The sequence below is a fragment of the Pseudonaja textilis genome, chromosome 1, assembly GCF_049901715.1.
Source record: "Pseudonaja textilis isolate UNSWEBS1 chromosome 1, rPseTex1.2, whole genome shotgun sequence".
Classification (NCBI taxonomy): Eukaryota; Metazoa; Chordata; class Lepidosauria; order Squamata; family Elapidae; genus Pseudonaja; species Pseudonaja textilis.
In genome coordinates this window covers 158,407,784-158,426,389 of record NC_141990.1, presented here as the reverse complement: position 1 = coordinate 158,426,389, position 18,606 = coordinate 158,407,784, and the positions used below count along the sequence as shown (strand labels likewise).

Sequence of the window (18,606 nt, the reverse complement as noted above, 5' to 3'; positions counted from 1 at the left end):
CAGTACTGTACTCTCCCTCTAGGTGACAACAGTGAGTTTGCCTGTGCAGCTGTCCTTTAGTGACCGTGGTGGTGAGTTGGAAGAGGTGACTTGGTGATGGTCAGATGGTCCTCCGAGCTGGCCGCACCAGGTTGTCCTATTCCACACTGAAACAGAGTAACTTGCCGCATGTTTAAAGTGAGGCAGAGATCATTGGAAATTGAGGAAATGAAGCCTGCTCAAACAGGTCATTATATATCATATATTCTGAGAATTCATTGAGCTCTGGTGATGCCTTCCTGTAAAAAACCTTCAGCATTACCTCGGTTGAATAGACAAGTGTGGGATTTCAACTAATCAAAAGCATGTTTTCTTGTGAACAGAAGATGATTTTATTTTATTTTGCACTTAGAGTGAAACAAGATGCCTGTGTGTAGGAATATAACAAGGCAGACACCAAAGTTTGGCAGCCTGTCCTCATATCTCACTTATAATGATGAAGATCCTGGCCCTTAGTAGTTGCTTATTTGCATGCACTGACATTTGCTGCACTTCAGGGTGAGCCTGGGATTCTCTGTTATGTTTGCTTTTTCTGTAGATGGGTGGAAAATAAAATGGGGAAGGGAAAGTTATATTTTTAACTCTATAAGATCTGTTTTAGAGAGAAAAAATACTTTATATGATATATATAATGTATTTAGCAAGCTTATTAATTTCCTTTTGGGTTTATCAAGATGAGTGGTTGATTTTTTTCCCCTTGAAATAATTGAATCTGTGCCAAAGACTTTATATGGCAAGGAGCAAAAACGTAGTGGCACGATTTGTGTGGAGGCAGCCATCTATGGTATCTGTGAAAAGAAGACAAACTGCCTACTTGTAAGAAAAGACAAGGGAGAATAACTCGCGGAGCAAACCAAGCGGAATTCTTCACTCTAATCTACAACATCAGTGAAGTGCATGGAACTCATAACTGAAGAATGGGGAAAAAGACCAGTTATAAGACTTGAACCAGCACATATAGAAAGTTGGATTTAAGTTGCCCTCATGGACTCATTGCACATGGACTCATTGCACAGCTTTGAACATATAGTATGGGTAGTCCTCAACTTACAACCCTTTGTTTAGTAATAGTTTGAAGTTATAATGGCATTGAAAAGAGTGACTTATGACTGTTTTTCACACTTCCAACTTTGCATCATCCCCATGGTCATGGGATCAAAAAAATTCGGACGCTTGGCATGTGTTTAGGGTGGTTGCAGTGTCTCGGGATCACCTGATCACCTTTGGCAAACTCCTGATGAGCAAAGTCAATGGGGAAGCCAGATTCTTTTAATAACTGAGTGATACACTTGTGGCATTTGTGGCAAGAAAGGCTATAAAATGGGGCAAAACTCACTTAACAACTGCTTTGCTTAGTAACAGAAATTTTGGGCTCATTGTGGTCATAATTTGGGGATTACCTATATAATCTCAGAAAGTCAAAACTAGTCAGGTTATTTTACTTATTACAGATTTTTCAATTGGAGTACTGACATATTTTGAGCCTCCTAGTAAAATTCCCAGGGTCTGACTTGGGGGAGTAGAAACTCCTTGCTACCATCAACATAAGTAACCATAGTTATTTCTATTCTTGGCTTATTTTGCTTCATTCAGCAAAATCACCTTCCATTCCCTCAGACACGATATTTACTGAAAAAAATCACATATATACAAGTATGTGTGTACAATTGGCTAATCTCCATTTACGTATGCAGTATATATAAATGCAGACCACATATTAGACTTCTGTTTTATTTGGGTTCCTGATTTGCTATATTTATTGTCCCGAAATGTTTGAATAAATTTCTCTTTCTATCTATCACATATAGTCTTGGAGGCAATATCGATGAGTAATCCTCAAAAGGCAAAAATAGAGATTTGCAACTATGAAAAATAAGATTTATAATAAATGATTAGAAAGGGTGTACCATTTCGATATATGTGCATCTTAATTAACACGTGATTGGATTTGTATATAAAACTGCATTCTGTCATTTCAAAGTTTATTATTTCAGTCTTACTTAATTGCCTTTGGCAGTAAGAAAGAATGAAACTTGTCCTTGACTTTCTACTATTATGTAGTATATTTTAACATTCTGTGCTTTTCTGCTCATATATTTGTTTTCTGCTTTCCTTGTATTTTTCCTTCTACTAGGCTTCTTCTGCTCCAGGATCCTCAGTCTCATTATGTGTGCTCCTTCCTCCATTTCACCCACTTTTTGAGTCCCAGAGTCCTCCCTATAGTTCCTATTTCCCCTCTTTTCTTCCTCCGTTTCCCTTCTCTCTCCTTTCCATCTCCCCATCTGCCTCCCCTCCAATTATCGTTCTCCCCTCAGTCTTACTTCCTCCATCTGTTCCATCTCATTTCTTTCATTTGCTTCCTCCATTTCCCCCTTACCTCCATTCACCCTCTATTTTTTTCCCTTCACCTTTCCTACAGCTATCCCCCACAGAACTGGTCAGTTCTCCAAATGCTTTGTCATCTCTCCCAAAATCAGTAGTTCCCCCTACCTCATCTCCTGTCCTTCAGTCATCTGCTCCTTCAGCCATGGATCGTTCTTCGGCCTCACAAAATCCTCCAGATTCCGAACCAAAATACGGTTGTGACTTCAGTGCTTATCATTCCCATAACCCTTTCTTCCTCCCCGTACTTCCACCTATCCAGTCACAGAGGAGGTATCAAGCCCGGCAGAAGAATACTGACAGTGTTAAATATCCCTGAAGACAGAAGATGCTTTGGGTTTCCTTCAGTGCTCTGACCCTTAAATAAAAGCCAGTTTTCTACGGTAGACCAGATTCAAGTGTTTATGGTTGCAATGCTTCCTAAATGTTCCTTGAAAATGACTGATGATTTAGGGGACTCAGGATTCACTGCCAATTGTATTTTAAGCACCATGGAGTGAAAAAAAAAAGAACCAAGAGATTGTGTAATTATGGATTTTATGTATTGTCTGCCCACATAATATTGTTTTTTTCCTTAATGTTTGTAAGGCTGTGGACTCTGAAGCAGGAATATATGCTATATTTTTTGTTTAGTGGGATATAGTTCTTGTAAATCTATATAAGGCATAACATAAAAATCTTACCTGGGATTATTTATTAAAGATATCCAGCTGTAGGCGAAATTTCATCACTGCCAATGGATTTGGCTTCAAGGTCATTTATAATGTAAATATGCTGTATAACAGGCAAAAAAAATTCATGAGGCTGCCTCATTTTTGTAATGGAGAATTCTAGAGCCCATTCCTAGAAGTGCAGTTTGCAAGGCTCCTTAGTTCAGATATTGAAATATGTCTTAACAAATGAGCTTAGAACAAATAAAAATTCGTTTGAAATGTGGCTTACATCTCATTCTAAAACTAAACCATCATTCTTCAACTTATGTGTTATATTTAAATTTATTTTAAAAGCTTGCTTAGTCATGGTAACTTTTTTCTTTTTCAGAAAAAGAAGTTAAGCTTTGCCTTATCAGAACTATGGCATATATAAAGGGAATGATTAAACATTTCCTTCACATTTTTTATCTGCTGAAAATATCCCTAAACATGCCTACATATATATTTTTCTATGAAATTATCATTTTCTGCAGTGTGGCAGGAAGAAAGGATGGAGAGGAAATAGTTAACCTCCCTCCCTGTTGGTCCCCATACACGTTAGAATAGAATTAGAATTAGAATATAGAATAGAATACATAGAATAGAATACATAGAATAGAATAGAATAGAATAGAATAGAATAGAATAGCTTATTGGCCGGATGTGATTAGACCCAAGCTCCTTTTTCAGGAGGGGAAAGGTCTCTAGTGATTAAAATAAAGCCCTCCAAAAATATGCTTTGTGGAAAGTGTAATTTGGTCCTTTCTGTCTCAAATAACTAAAATTTCTTCTAAAAGGGTCCATTAATTTATAGGTAAAGGGCAATTGCCCTCTGAAAACGTCAACCTCGGTAATGCTGAAAAGGTGTTGGGGCTTCATTTAATACAGTTTGTGTAGTAACTAAAATACTTGGTTTTTGTATTGCCTTGAATGAATCCTTTCCTATAAAATGGATAAAAGTATCATGATTCAGTGTTGGTGATTCACACTGCTGATACAAATAAACTCGTATGTTATGAAAAGATGTTTCATAAGATGTTGTGAAAATTGGGACTATAAGAGTAATTTTTGGAAGATATTTGTATTAGATGTTATTTAAGTTATCAAACAGGAAACACTAATTCTCTACTCTGAAGTAATAATATGTGATGGCCACAGGTTCACCAAGTGCTCTTTCTACTCACTCAGGGAGGTGCATTTTTAGAAAGTTATAGTCCATCATCTTATGATCCTTTCTTCCTGAAGACTACTCCAGACTTGTGGAAGGTGAGAGAGGCTGTGCATTCCCATTTTCCTGGTGAGCTCTTGTTGACTTCTTTTTCTTAGCCTTTTGGACTGGACTTTTGAAGGACAGGCTTGGGTTAGATATTTTGAAAAAAGAGATGGAAAATACCTCACAGGTAAATGGGTAGTTCTGGGATTATCCTCCTTGCTACCAGAATTTAAATAAGGACACATCATTGTAGAGCTGGTCTTGCCTTTCCTGCGAAGATTCTCACCTTTCCCCCTTCCCATATTTAGAGCATATGCAGTTCTTCCCAGTTTCTGGCTGCTTAAATAAAATTGACTTGTAATTTCTAAGAGCATAGGAGGGAAGAACCATAAAGACAAAGACAATATGTTACATACTTGAAATGGATGTTGCTTGTAACTGCTAAAGTATAATTTACATAATTTACATGGTCTGACAGAGCAGTTGGAGAATAACACATCATACTAGTTCACCTTGTTTGCCTCTCTTTGTGTAAGTCTTTTAAACAATGGTGAAAAGGTTTCAAGGTTCAGTGTTCAGGCTTCTAAATGCTCCTTGATGCCTATAGCAACTGAACTACAGGTAGTCTTCAACTTACAAACAGTTCATTTAATGACCATTCAAAGTTATAATGGCACTGAAAAAAGGGACTTACAATTGCTTTTTACACTTACGACCACTGCATTATTCCCATGGTCATGTGATCAAAATTCAGACACTTGGCAACTGGTTCATATTTATGATGGTTGTAGTGTCCCAGAGTCATGTGTTCACCTTTTTGTGACTTTCTGACAAGCAAAGTTAGTGGGGAAGCCAGATTACAACCATGTTACTAAGTGCAGTGATTCATTTAACAACTGTGGCAAGAAAGGTTGTAAAGATTGTAAAATAGGGCTCACTTAAAACTCCCTTAACTGCCTTGGCAACAGAAATTTGGGGCTTAACTGTGGTCATAAGTCAAGGACTATCTGTATAGGTCTGAATAATTTGATGTCATGAAGTATTGAAATATGAATAGAAGCTGTTTTTCCCCCCTCTAGGCATCAGTTCCTCCTTTACATGATCCCTTGTTAAAGGAAATAGAAGGAAGATACATTGAAGCCAGCATTATGCAGCAGTGTGAAACAGGTTCTTTTTTCTTTTTTTTCTTTTCTTTTTTCTGTTTGCTTCTGATCATCTTCAGGTTTAATGTCTGAGACTTTAAAGACCCTAGACCAGAATTTTGAATGGTTCCCTCTATTTCTCTTTTGCATTAAATAGTATGGCCAATTTGAAAATATTGGAAATGGTTTGCACAATGTGATATATACACTGCTCAAAAAAATAAAGGGAACACAAAAATAAGACATCCTAGATCTGAATGAATGAAATATTCTTAGTAAATACTTTGTTCATTACGTAGTTGAATGTGCTGACAACAAAATCACACAAAAATTATCAATGGAAATCAAATTTAGCAACTCATGGAGGTCTGGATTTGGAGCTACACTCAAAATTAAAGTGGAAAAAAACACTACAGGCTGATCCAACTTTGATGTAATGTCCTTAAAACAAGTCAAAATGAGGCTCAGTAGTGTGTGTGGCCTCCACATGCCTGTATGACCTCCCTGCAACACCTAGGCATGCTCCTGATGAGGTGGCGGATGGTCTCCTGAGGGATCTCCTCCCACACCTGGACTAAAACATCCCCCAACTCCTGGACAGTCTGTGGTGCAACGTGGCGTTGGTGGATGGAGTGAGACATGGTGTCCCAGATGTGCTCAATTGGATTCAGGTCTGGGGAACGGGAAGGCCAGTCCATAGCATCAATGCCTTCGTCTTGCAGGAACTGCTGACACACTCCAGCCACATGAGGTCTAGCATTGTCTTGCATTTGGGGGAACCCAGGGCCAACCGCACCAGCATATGGTCTCACAAGGGGTCTGAGGACCTCATCTCGGTACCTAAATGCAGCTTTCATCTGTGAAGAGCACAGGGTGCCAGTGGCGAATTTGCCAATCTTAGTGTTCTGACCATTTGAGCAGCCACATGCACATTTGTGGCCCGCTGGAGGTCATTTTGCAGGGCTCTAGCAGTGTTCCTCCTGTCCCTCCTTGCACAAAGGCAGAAGTAGCGGTCCTGATGCTGGGTTGTTGCCCTCCTATGGCCTCCTCCATGTCTCCTGATGTACTGACCTGTCTCCTGGTAGTGCCTCCATGCTCTGGATACTACGCTGACAGACACAGCAAACCTTCTTGCTAGAGCTCGCATTGATGTGCCATCCTGGATGAGCTGCACTACCTGAGCCACTTGTGTGGGTTGTAGACTCCGTCTCATGCTACCACTAGAGTGAAAGCACCGCCAGCATTCAAAAGTGACCAAACCATCAGCCAGAAAGCATAGGACCTGAGAAGTGGTCTGTGGTCATCACCTGCAGAACCACTCCTTTATGGGGGATGTCTTGCTACCTGCCTATGCTTTCCACCTGTTGTCTATTCCATTTGCACAACAGGATGTGAAATTGATTTTCAATCAGTGTTGCTACCTAAGTGGACAGTTTGATTTCACAGAAGTGTGATTGACTTGGAGTTACATTATGTTGTTTAAGTGTCCCCCCCCCTTTTTTTTGAGCAGTGTACATCAAATGGTATGTTTGTAATTTAGGGCTGGGATGGGGAGATTGGATTTGTCTCAATATTGTACAGGGGTTTTTTTAATCAGAAAGTTTGCTTAATGAGGAAGAAAAAGCCTTTCTTCTATATGCCTTGCAACTTTCCACAGGAAAAGTATATTCCTCTAAAGATATTCATGAACTACACAAGACTGAGTTACCACCACTTCCTTTGGGTCGGCAGCTTATAAATCCCACAGAGTGGCTGAAAATCCCATTCCAGTATATGGAAAGTGATGTCCGTAAAAAATGCAGGTAAAGTTTGAGAAACTTTTACATTTTAAAAATTTATTTTCTGTTGAATAACAATCATATATAAAAGTTGATTATGAAGCTAGCAAAGGCACTGCGGGCCGGTCCTTCACTGTTTCCAGGGCAATCCCGCAGGCCAGATCTAAGCACCCCACAGGCCAGATCTGGCTCATGGGTCTTGAGTTTGACATCCCTGAAATAATAGAATCTCTTCGTGTGATGAGGCTCAGGTCTTGTTCTTCTGAATGTTGCTTTGTTTCACTTTGTCAGAACCAAATGTAGTTCTTCATGATAGCCTGTATATCCACCTGTAGCTAGCCACAAAGCTATCAAGATGACATTTGCTCTTTTATACTTGTACTTCACCATGCAAGGTCAAAAGGGTTTGTTGATTGTTGAGATGCATATCTTGCTGCTTTTCTGTATCCATGGATGGATGAGTATATATTTTAAGGCGAGGAGTCTTGGGAGTCAGATGCCTGCTTGGTTGCTTCTAGAAATATATATGTCCCATTTTGTTTTAAATTACATGTATCATTTAAAACAAAAACACTAACAAAAGAAGGCCCATTTAATCGGTCACTTTAGTGTGGATGCTATTCCCTGTTTGGAAATGAGTAGTTATTTGAAAATACATATGATGGCTTATAAGATAGCTGAAGACTATTATAAAAATACTTCTAGTTATAATTGGCCTTTGGTGAATTTAACAGGATAACAAAGTTGGAAGGGACCTTGGAGGCATTCTAATCCAAGCCCCTGCTCAAGCAGGAGACCCTATACTAGTGATGGCGAGCCTATGGCACACATGCTGGAAGTGAGCCATCGCCCCAGATCATGTGCACTTGGCATGCGCCTCCCGCCAGCCAGCTGATTGTCAGGCATCTACTGCTCATGTGCGGGGGGCACACAGGAGATGCGCACGCATGGGGGGGTTGCGTGCACATGCGCAGGGGGTTAGCGTTGCATGCAGTGCATTGTGGGTGCAGGCGTGCGCGTGCATGTGTGCACTTTCGGCACACAAAGACGAAAAGTTTAGCCATCATTGCCCTGTACCAGTGGTGGCTAACCTTTTGGGCTCCTGTGCCAAAAATTGTGCGTGCGCTTGCACACGCGCACTCAAGTGCCAGCACTCAGAAGGCAATGCGCGCCCCTCCCCACGTCCCCTACGCATGCATGCACAATCCCCCACCTCCCCACCGCCTCCTTACCTGCACTGCGCCTCACAGCTGATTTTCGGCCGGTTTGAGGCCTTTTTTGGCCTCCCAAAGGCTTAAGGAAGGCTTGTGCAGGCTTCTATAAGCTTTGTAGGCCGAAACCTAGCCCCATTTCCTGTTTTTTTGAAAATACCAGAAGTGATGAAATGGGGCTAGATTTCCGCCTACAAAGCTTGTAGAAGCCTGCAGAAGCCTTCCTCAAGCCTTTGGGAGGCCAAAAAAAGGCCTCAAACCGGCCAAAAATCAGCTGTGAGGCGCACACATGCACAGTGAGGCAAGTTTGCCTGCAGCTTGCGGGCCGGCACAAATGGCACTGCGTGCCACCTGTGGCATGCGTGCCATAAGTTCGCCATCACAGCTCTATACCATTCCAGACAAATGGCTGCCCATTCTCTTCTAAAAACCTCCAGTGATGGAGCACCCACAACTTCTGAAGACAAGCTGTTCCACTGGTTAATTGTTCTCACTGTCAAGAAATGTCTCCTTAATTCTAGGCTGGATCTCTCCTTGGTAAGCCTCCATCCATTTACTCCTTGTCTTACCCTCAGGTGCTTTGGAGAATAGGTCAACCCCCACTTCTGCATGACAGCCCCTCAGATATTGGAATGTTGCTATCATGTCACCTCTAGTTATTCCTCTTCATAAAGTTACACATATCCAGTTCCTGCAACTTCATTGAAGCTTGCAAATTTTCTTACAAAATGTGTTTGCAAATTTGTTGAAGTTTGTGTATTTAATAGATACATGGTAAACTGAAATTCTTATTCTACACACTAACAGCCTCACAATATGACACTTCTTTCTTTGTGTCCAGCACCGGTGTCTCAACCTTGGCGGCTTTGAGATCAATTGGGAGCCAAAGTTTTCATATCTCCAAGTTGCTAAGGTTGTGAATTACTGATTTAACACAATTGCCATTTTGGTGTATCTCCTCTATAGGCCATTTTGTGGTCTATCTACACATAAAGTGGGAGGCCTACTCAGCCTAAATTACGCTTTAAAGCAAGTCATGTTTTTGGGGACTTTTGCTATTAGTAATTTGAAAGAGAAATCCTGTCAGAAGTTTATTGAAAACTGTTTAGGAAAATTTAAAAATCTACCTGAAGTGTGAAATCACATCCTTAGATATAAGGCTAGTTTTTATTTGTTTAAAAAACTGTGACTTTTGAGGAACAGTTGTGAAATTTCCCCCCCAAATAAGATAAGTGAGGAGAAATTAAATTCAGATTTGCCAGAAAAAGAATTATATGAAACTGTAGAGGGAAGGGAGCATTTTATCCAAGCTAAGATAAAGTGGTTTCTTGGAGGAGGAATTTAATGAACTATCAGTGAACATAGTAAAGATCTCTGTGTATTGCACAGAATAGAATTGCGAATATTGTGTGCAGGACAGTATGCCAGATAATGATATTGGTGTATTAGTAATAAAAACATTGATTAAAAATCCCAGGATGTTTTTTAGATATTAATATTAAACAGTAACCACATGTATGAAGTTCTTAAACCAGACAAGTGCTTTCTTTTCATTAGTCACAGAGTAATCCTTTTGTCCAATCTATTTTCATAAAAGAATATCAATGTTATTAATTTTACCTTGGAAGAAGTCTGTGGGATAGACATCTGTAGCTGCTTTTTAAGGCAATGTATTGTTTGGCATAAAGAACTCTTGATAGTGTTTCAGAAGGGATCAAAATATATTTTCTGAAAAGTTATATGATGCTGTATTTTGATGCAAAAATGGTAGATTGTGATGGGTAAGCACTATGGGCAAATTGCTGTCTTTTATTATTTGAAGATTGTTAGGGGCAGTTCAGTATAAAATGTATCTCTTTTATTTTATTTTTTTCTAGTTGTATATCTGCCACCTCTTCTTTGTGACTTTGGCCAGTTCATGCTGTATTTTAAAAAAACCCAAATACAGTAACACAATCAATAAACAAACACAGGAAAACAGTAAAAACACAATAGCTAAATAAATACCCAATTGAAACCAACATTCAAAAAAAGCTGGAAAGTTTAAGTCTTGGATCAATAAGTATTGTCCCATTAGATGAGACTCCTTCATGGACAGGTCTCTTATCATTCTGTTGGACCTGAGAGGAGCGGTCCCTCTTCTCTAATAGAGGAAAGCCATTCTTATACTCACTTGAGACTTCCCCCAATCTGTATTCAATTATACACAAAGACTGTTGTTCATGGTATATCAGGCTGAAATTCTGATCCCCAATTTAAAACCAAATTCAATCATACTCTTCTTTAGTTCTTCTTTAATTTTCACTTTCATTGGTTCCGGCCTAGGCTGTGTGAGATAATTAAGTGATTTGTAGAAAGATAACCTCTTCTGTGAAGTGGAACTCAGGATCGCACTTCTAGGGATCCTTCAATAAGGCCCACCTTTGTAAGAATTACAAATGGAATGATGATGAATGCAACTGACAGTCTTAACATATCACTAACCACCTCTTTTCCAAATGTATTAAAGTTATTTAGCAAAACAACTAAACTTTCTTTTTACTGTTTTTCACTTTAGTTACCCCGTTCCTTCCTTATTAAAGGTCAGTTTTAGAATAAAAGAAAACCACCCCCCCCTCATCTGATCCACTTAAAACACAATGGCTTGCTTAAACAGTAAACATTCACAATCTGACCTATATTTTGGAGGAACAGTGGAATTAGGTAGGCAATGTTACAGTAATTAGATCCAATAGTGACCCTGAAATTTCATTTCCAGAAAACAAGAGGAATTGGCAGGAACAAATCCTTGTAATTTACCTCTAGGGAAGCGTGTGGTTCCTGTTCTTATTCTTATTCTTTTTTGTAGGAAGGCACATATGAGAGCTAGGAAAGGTAAAGAGCAAGAGAAAGCAAGAAAGAAGGAAATAAACTTTCTCCCTAGGGGCTCAACAGCCAGGAAAGCCAGGAACCTGCTCTCCGGTTCAAAACAGGAAATGATCTGGGCCTAGCCCCAGGCCTTCTGCCAACATTTAACAGTCTGCCTTTTAAAGCCAAGGGGAGGAGATTTCCACTGAAGATGATTTGTCCTCTCCCTCACAGAATGTAATTCCATGTTGCTCATTCACTGTGCATTTTATATTGTCCACAGCTCCACCATCATCAACAGTAACAAGGTTTGGTTTTATGTATCACTGGAATCAAAAGGTAATGTTTGAAAATTGGCCACCTTTTTTGAGTGTCAAGCAGCATCAGTGTAGCACAGCATACAACTGGTTCAGCAGAGGTAAACACTGGTGCTTAGCAATAACAGGCAGCATTAACCATCCTAATTTCATTCTGTTAAAAGGCAAAAAATGAGCACAACTAGAAACCAGAGTTCTATGGAATTCAACAGCTGGGGTGACTCGGCCTGGCCTCCACTGGAGAAGAGATTCCCCTCTATCAGGAAATCAGAGTTCACTCAAATGGCCAGTCTTTGGTCAAAACAAATATTTACTGGCACACCAGTTCGGAAACCAAAAATAAAATTTGCTTCCTATTGATCTTTCTTTGAAACTGATTCCTTGTAAAGGGATAATGCCAACATTTGGTGTATAAAAGGATGATCCAATTACTTAGAAGGAATGATTAGAAGCTTTTTCCGCATCAGGGACTACTGAGAAGAGTAAAACACAGGCTACAGGGATTTTATGCTTAAATGCTTAAAATTGTGACTGCATATGACTGCTTTCAAAAGTATTGCTAAACAGCTACTTCATATTTTCTTATAGGGGGAAAATCACAGAACTTGCTACATAAGTACACTTTATTTCAGAAGCGTAAGTGGAATACGGGTAGACAGTGCTTCAGATACAGAGATAAAAAGATGTTTTGGGGCACACAGGAATATGCTCTTAAAGGCAGCTGTGGTTTTTTTTGTGCAAGTGTGTGTGCTTGCTGTAGCTGCTGGGAAAAATGCATTTGGCTTAAGAAGTTGCAATCAGATGCTAGGTGAGTGCCTTCCATGCTCCAAAGCATCTTTTGGTCTTTAGATCCAAGGCTCTGCTGACCTGAGTTGAATTGTTCCAAAAGATTGAACAACAGACTTTCATAAATTTAGCAGGAATATGGCTTTTCCTGTTTCCATAAGATATTTTCCTATTCAGATACAAAGCAAATTTAACAGCCTGTCCACAAAACAGCTAAAAAATATTCAGTTACTTCATTTCTAAAGGCTCATTGAGAGATTAGTGATTCTGCTCCTGGTGCAATATAGACTTTTTACATATTTAAAGTAAGGAATCTTCTTTGATAGAGTTAAGAGTTAATTCAAGAATTTATCTTTTAAAGCTCAGAGCTGGCATTTTCTTTCATAAAATCCTGCTCTATCACATAAATGTTTTTTTTAATCCATTTAACTTACTGTCTTTTAACTTCATTTGATTCAGTTTTACGGTATTGTATTTTTGGTATAAGTACTGAAGTTGTAAAACCTAAATAATGTGTAGGAACAAAGATAGAATTAGCGTTGCAGCTTACAGGAAAATACATATTTTTTCAAATAATTTTTTTTTTCAATTTTGGAGACTAAAGTGGAAATAATTTCAAGCCAGTTGCCTAATCCTACATTGCTTCATGGTTGTGAACTATTAAAATATACCTGATTATAAAAAGTAGTCTTCTGCTAAACATAATCTTTTAAGGTAAAATGAAAAGTCTCATTGCATAGTAGTATGATTGAGGCCCAATTATTCAATGACAAATAAAGTAATGTGCACTTTTGTTGTTCAGGATACACATACATCTACCGTGCACATTTGAAAAAAAGTAGAAAAGAACCAGAAATGTATTGATGAATAAGAGTGGTTGTATACTGTTAGCAGACAAATTATTTCTCCTGATGTGTTCTGGGAAGGAAAGGATGTTAGGGACAATTGAATGGGAATTTCTGCTTGGAAGATCTTTTTAATATTGAAAATTTCTTTTTTTCTGTTGGCCTGAAGCATATCAGTTGCAAATAAAAAAGGAACCAAAAATTCAAATGGTCTAAAATTGTGAGAAAATTACCTTTGTAGCACTCTAAAGATCTGTTTTGCTTTCTCTGTACCCAAGAAATATGCTTGTGTGTATGAAAACATGAATTTCAAGATAAATTGTATCTCCTGACAGAACCACCAGAATTATTTCTTTTCAAATGTTTTTAATTGTTTTAAATGTAATTGTTTTCTTATGGCATAAACTTTGACTTTTTTCCTCTTCTTCAATATATGGGAGTTTCTAAACTGCAATTTGGCTTATGTAAACTTCAATAGTGCTTGTTTCTTTTCCACTTGCCCAGAAATGACTATATCATACAGACAATGTGTTTAACTTCAGTTAATTGAATATATACTTTTGGGAACATAAGTTTTTATTTCATATTAATAAAAATGCATTTCAGAAAACTGTTTCTCAGGTTTGCAATTCACTTAGCTATATGGAAAGGCAGCACTTAAGGCATACAACTTCACTCATTGTTTTAAATTAAAAGTAATACATATATCTGAGATCATATTCAAAATACACAGCTTTTGCTCAACCCTTACATTCTATAAAGAGGAATCCTTCCCAATAAAGAGCATGGTTCAATTGCAGCACATTTTTAAAAATGGCAAATAAATAAACACCAGCTGTGCTCAAGCTCTATTAATAAAGCCATATCAGAGGAGTTTGGACGAACACTCTTGACTTGAATATTGAATTCCACAAAATCCTATATCGTAATTCCAGTAGTAAATGTAGCTAGTTTTAAAACGTTGATAATTTTGCACGATTTCATTCCTAGAATCTTTCTTTCTCATTTACATTCCAGAATACAATAGGCTTAAGAAAAGTAATATGCCACATATTAATATATAGAGAAATTACAATATATTCACCAGCTTATTTTATTTACCATAGAGCCCAAGGTAACATTAACCTCCTTGGAATCTTTGACTTGGACATGTTTTAGCTGCATGTTTTATTGAGATCTGCAAGACACTCCACTTTTCAAAACATTATTAGGCCACTTGAATCATTTGGAGGTGTTCTCTGAAGCCATGGCTTGAGCATCAGGGTGGCTTGGCATGGCTGCTTCAAAGACTGCTCCCTATTGTCTGCACACACTTACCTGGGATTGCTGCTGATGGGCCACCTTAAAGAGGATATGGTCTCCTGATGCCTTAAGCAGTGGCTTTAGAGAGTGCTTTGGTTGTTTGCATCCAAATCATTATGTCCCACATTATATAAAAGGATTTATCTTATTTACTACCAAAAAACCTTGGTAAATTTGCAAAATTATTGAGAGAGAGATTTTATTTCCTTTTTATAAGAGAAGCAAGTTTTTAAAGGCTGCACTTTGTGTCAATATATAATTTTGAAAGGATCCTGAAGTGCTGAAACTTCTTCCACAAATATATCCTGAGATACCTGAGATAAGGGTCAATCAGACTCCATTTTCTGAACCTGAAGAAGGATTTTAGCTCAGAAGTAAAATATCCTATGGTTCATTGAAACCTAAGTGGAGATATTTCAAACGTTTTAAATTGCCAGATTCCTTGATAACGCTTTAAAGGAATCTGAAATAAACACTGGCATTTGCTTTAAAAATATTTACTTTCAATAAAGAAAGGCACTGTCTTATATTATCTCACATACAGTATATTGCATAGATTGCCACCAACATAGGAGTGCAAAGCACAGAACTAAATAATATATACAAGGAGAAATAATGTCCATGTGACCAGGCAAAATGATTTTATATACCGCTTGTAAAACATGCCAGTAAGAGCAGTTCAATGATCTATGCTGGTCCTGGCTGTTATAAATAAAACATATTTTCTCTCTTTAAACAAGTGTTTTCTGGTCAAATAATTGTAAATCAAAGCGTACCCAAACTTCCCCTGTTGGTACTTCATGCAGTAGTAAACGTTTAGTTGTAGGTCCTTTGTTTTCTTGCTCTGTCCTGATTTTGGCTACAGGAACTTCAGTGCGACCCAAAAACTCTGCACAACAACAACAAAATTCTTAGGTCAGATCACCAATGCGAAACACATCATGAACAGACAACAAAGAGAGATCTTAGAGAAATAAAGAAAATTAAGCATTATCACAGCATATTCTGGACCAGGGGTCTACAACCTTAAACACTCAAAAGAGCCATTTAGACCCATTTCCAACAGAAAACACCAGGAACCAATAATTTAACAACCGGTGTGACTGGGTGGATGTGGTCAATGTGACATCACTCACTCCCACCCAGTCACCTGACCCTCCAGCCATGCCTCCCCAGCTGGTCATTAAGGCAGAGAACCAGTTGTTAAATTATTTGCATCTCCGGCCTCACCCCACCCCTTGCTGCATCCGGCTTTGGGTGTGTTGTTCACCTTCTCCTCCTCTCTCTGTCTCTCCCTCTCTCCCTCCTTCCCTCGCATTGTGGCTTTGCATTGTAATGGGTTCCAGGAGGAGGAGGGGACCCTGTCTCCCCCATTATAAAGTGCGCTAAATTTCACTGTGCTGCGCAAGGCGCTGCAAGAGCAAAGGGCAGGCCATGGAGGTGGCAACAGCAGTGGCGTTGGCCGCTTCTCTCCGCAGCAGAGGGATGAAAGGAGGGAGTTGCAACAGAGGGATAAAAGAGCCCTGTTCTGGACAATCGCAATCAGTAGGGGTCTGGCAGCTTTTTGAACCTATAGTTTTGTTTTCTATTCACTACAATTGGGAGGAAATTTTTAAATATTTGAAACACAGAATTCCACACATACCATCAGGTGAAAACTGATCCCTGTCAAACATGGTGATACACAATACATCTTGATAAAGGTCTTTGATGAAGAATTGACAGTTAAAGTTCCATTTGGGATTCAAGGTATCTGGCAGTGTCCTGGTAGTGTAGCTTTGAGATCCCATGCTAACTTCGCAATATGGATTGCTTTTTCCTTAATTCAAAACAGAAGTGTTACCTGTGTTTATATTATTAAATTCATATGCTACCCACCTCACTCTGCAAAGCAACTCTGTGGGTTACAATTAAAATAACAAATAGTAAGAATCTTCAATAAGGAAATAAACCAAAGACAAGATTGATATACCGGTGGCATCACACAGGTAGTCCTTGACTTATAACAGTTCATTTAATGGCTGTTCAAAGCACTGAAAAAAAGTGACATGACCGTTTTTCATACTTACGACCATTGTAGCATCTCCATGGTCAGACTGATCAAAATTCAGCCATTTGGCAAGTGACTCATGACGGTTGCAGTGTCTCGGGGTCATGTGATCACCTTTGGTGATCTTCTGACAAGCAAAGTCAATGGGGAAGCCAGATTCACTTTACAACCAGGTTACCAAGTTAACAACTACAATGATTCACTTAACAACTGTGGCAAGAAGGGAGGGAAACTTACTTAACAATTCACTTAGCAACAGAAATTTTGGGCTCAACTGGGGTTGTAAGTTGAGGACTACTTGTTCGTATTAGTCCACCAGCCTCCTCCAACACAGAGCACCAAGCCAACTGGCACAGCCAGGTTTTAACACCTTCCAGAAGGTCAAAAGGGTGCATTCACAACAGTTTCTCCAAAGAATATGGTTTTAATATTTGGTTATAAATGTCTGTGATGATCTTCAGCATGTTTGTTTATTTAATGTCTGCAATTATCTTTGGCATGTTTATTTAATTTATATCCCATCTTTACTGTGTTTCCCTGGGCTTGAAAATAAGCACTTGGGTATTTTTGAGGAGGTTTTTTTTTAATAAACTGCAGGAGGCGGCGAGTGCGGGGGCCAACGGGAGAGGGAACGCAGCTACTGCTGGTCCTGCCCTCTGTATCCCACTGTTTGCTTGCCTGCAACTGCAACGGACCAAGCTCTCGGGATGCCTTGGCCTCCACCACCCTGCCTGCTGGCCCAACTGCTGCTGGGACACTTCTCGGCTGTGGTGGGTGCCATGCTAGCCACCCATGCTACTGCTGGCCTCGTGGGGGATCTTGGCCCTCCTGGCAGGGCAGGTAGAGGCCTCAGGCAAGCAGACAGTGGAACAGAGAGGGTGGGGCAAAGCGTCCTCTTTGCAAGCAGATGAAGCTTTGTCTCCCTCTGGGGGAAAAGTGTGCAGGAGAGCCAGGCAGAGGCAATTCCAGTGTGCTACCCACTCTGTCCCACTGTGTCTTGGGCTTGCCTGCGTCCGCGCCGACCAAATACCCACACAGGGTGTCAGGATCACTGCCTCCCCCAATCCCCATGCTTCTGCCTCCGCCTGCTGCTGCTGTGTGAGTCTCCCACAAGTCTCCCATGAGTCAGGCAGCTGCACAGTCCAGATCACCTGTCTTCGCTATCCCCCGCCTCTGCGTCCATGCTCAGACTTAACGGTATTTGTGCTGTGCCAAGGAGCTGGCAGGCTGGATACCATCAGCCCCTGCACGCTCGCCACCTTTCATGCTGGCCGCGTACATCCCCCCCGGGCTTATTTTTGGGATACGGCTTATATTAGGTCCACCCCCAAAAAAAGTCAGGCTATTTTTGGGATGGGTCTTATTTTCAGGGAAACACAGTATTTATTCATATCTTCACCATACTATGCAGGAAAAAAGATCTCCCCTGCAAGGCTGCATATTGTATTCTAGAAATACATGCTTGGCAACCTCTACTTCTAACAGCAAATCCCCCTTCAATTAGTTTAAACTATTTGGTCAGATAGTTGACAATCCATCCCTAAATTATTACCATTAGGTTTACAGGCTTTTAATTCTGTTGCTTCAATCACATGCACCATCAAGCGTCCTATTCCTGAACTTTTTTGTGATCGAGCTGAAAAAGAAATAAAAATGAGATGTGAAAAAAAGATTTCAGAACATACTATCTATTGGCAGATTTGCACAAAAGCTATTTCTGCAGTTTGCAAGTGGATCAATTTGTTTTGGGATTGTTTCATGAATACTAGGTACTACAGCAACCATGTTTTCTATTGGTATTTATACGGATCAGTCAGTGTTTTTCTGTTAACACATCTACACCTAAATAAAAAGGAATCTAGTATATCTTTAGAGATGGTACTACTCAACTTATTTTAAAACCCAAAGTATCTTTATGAATCCTGTTGTCTTAGAATTTTTGAAATGTCATCTGGCTAACAAAATATATCACTTGACATACATGCCAAATCCTTCCAATCTC

General features: G+C 39.5%; 2 protein-coding genes across 13 annotated transcripts in view; one reads left to right on the top strand and one right to left on the bottom strand.

Annotated features, from left to right (window-relative positions):
* The window catches only part of LOC113440926 (protein FAM228B), a 31,195-nt gene extending 17,333 nt beyond the window's left edge, over positions 1-13,862 (top strand). For 4 of the 9 annotated variants that reach the window (XM_087919433.1, XM_087919431.1, XM_087919426.1 and 1 more), the window contains 4 exons: positions 4,302-4,379; positions 5,406-5,493; positions 7,126-7,270; positions 11,306-13,862. In XM_087919433.1, the coding sequence (XP_087775559.1) occupies positions 4,302-4,379; positions 5,406-5,493; positions 7,126-7,270; positions 11,306-11,447 (453 nt within the window). In that variant the 3' untranslated portion in view covers positions 11,448-13,862. Of the gene's footprint in view, positions 1-2,173; positions 4,132-4,301; positions 4,380-5,405; positions 5,494-7,125; positions 7,271-8,978; positions 10,066-11,305 lie in introns of those variants that run through there. The other 5 variants (XM_087919435.1, XM_087919434.1, XM_087919429.1 and 2 more) reach the window with 5 other exon arrangements.
* The window catches only part of ITSN2 (intersectin 2), a 71,591-nt gene continuing 66,795 nt past the window's right edge, over positions 13,811-18,606 (bottom strand). For all 4 annotated transcript variants that reach the window (XM_087919424.1, XM_087919422.1, XM_087919425.1 and 1 more), the window contains 3 exons: positions 18,157-18,240; positions 16,200-16,373; positions 13,811-15,443 (listed from right to left, as the gene is read on the bottom strand). In XM_087919424.1, the coding sequence (XP_087775550.1) occupies positions 15,286-15,443; positions 16,200-16,373; positions 18,157-18,240 (416 nt within the window). In that variant the 3' untranslated portion in view covers positions 13,811-15,285. The remainder of the gene's footprint in view (positions 15,444-16,199; positions 16,374-18,156; positions 18,241-18,606) is intronic.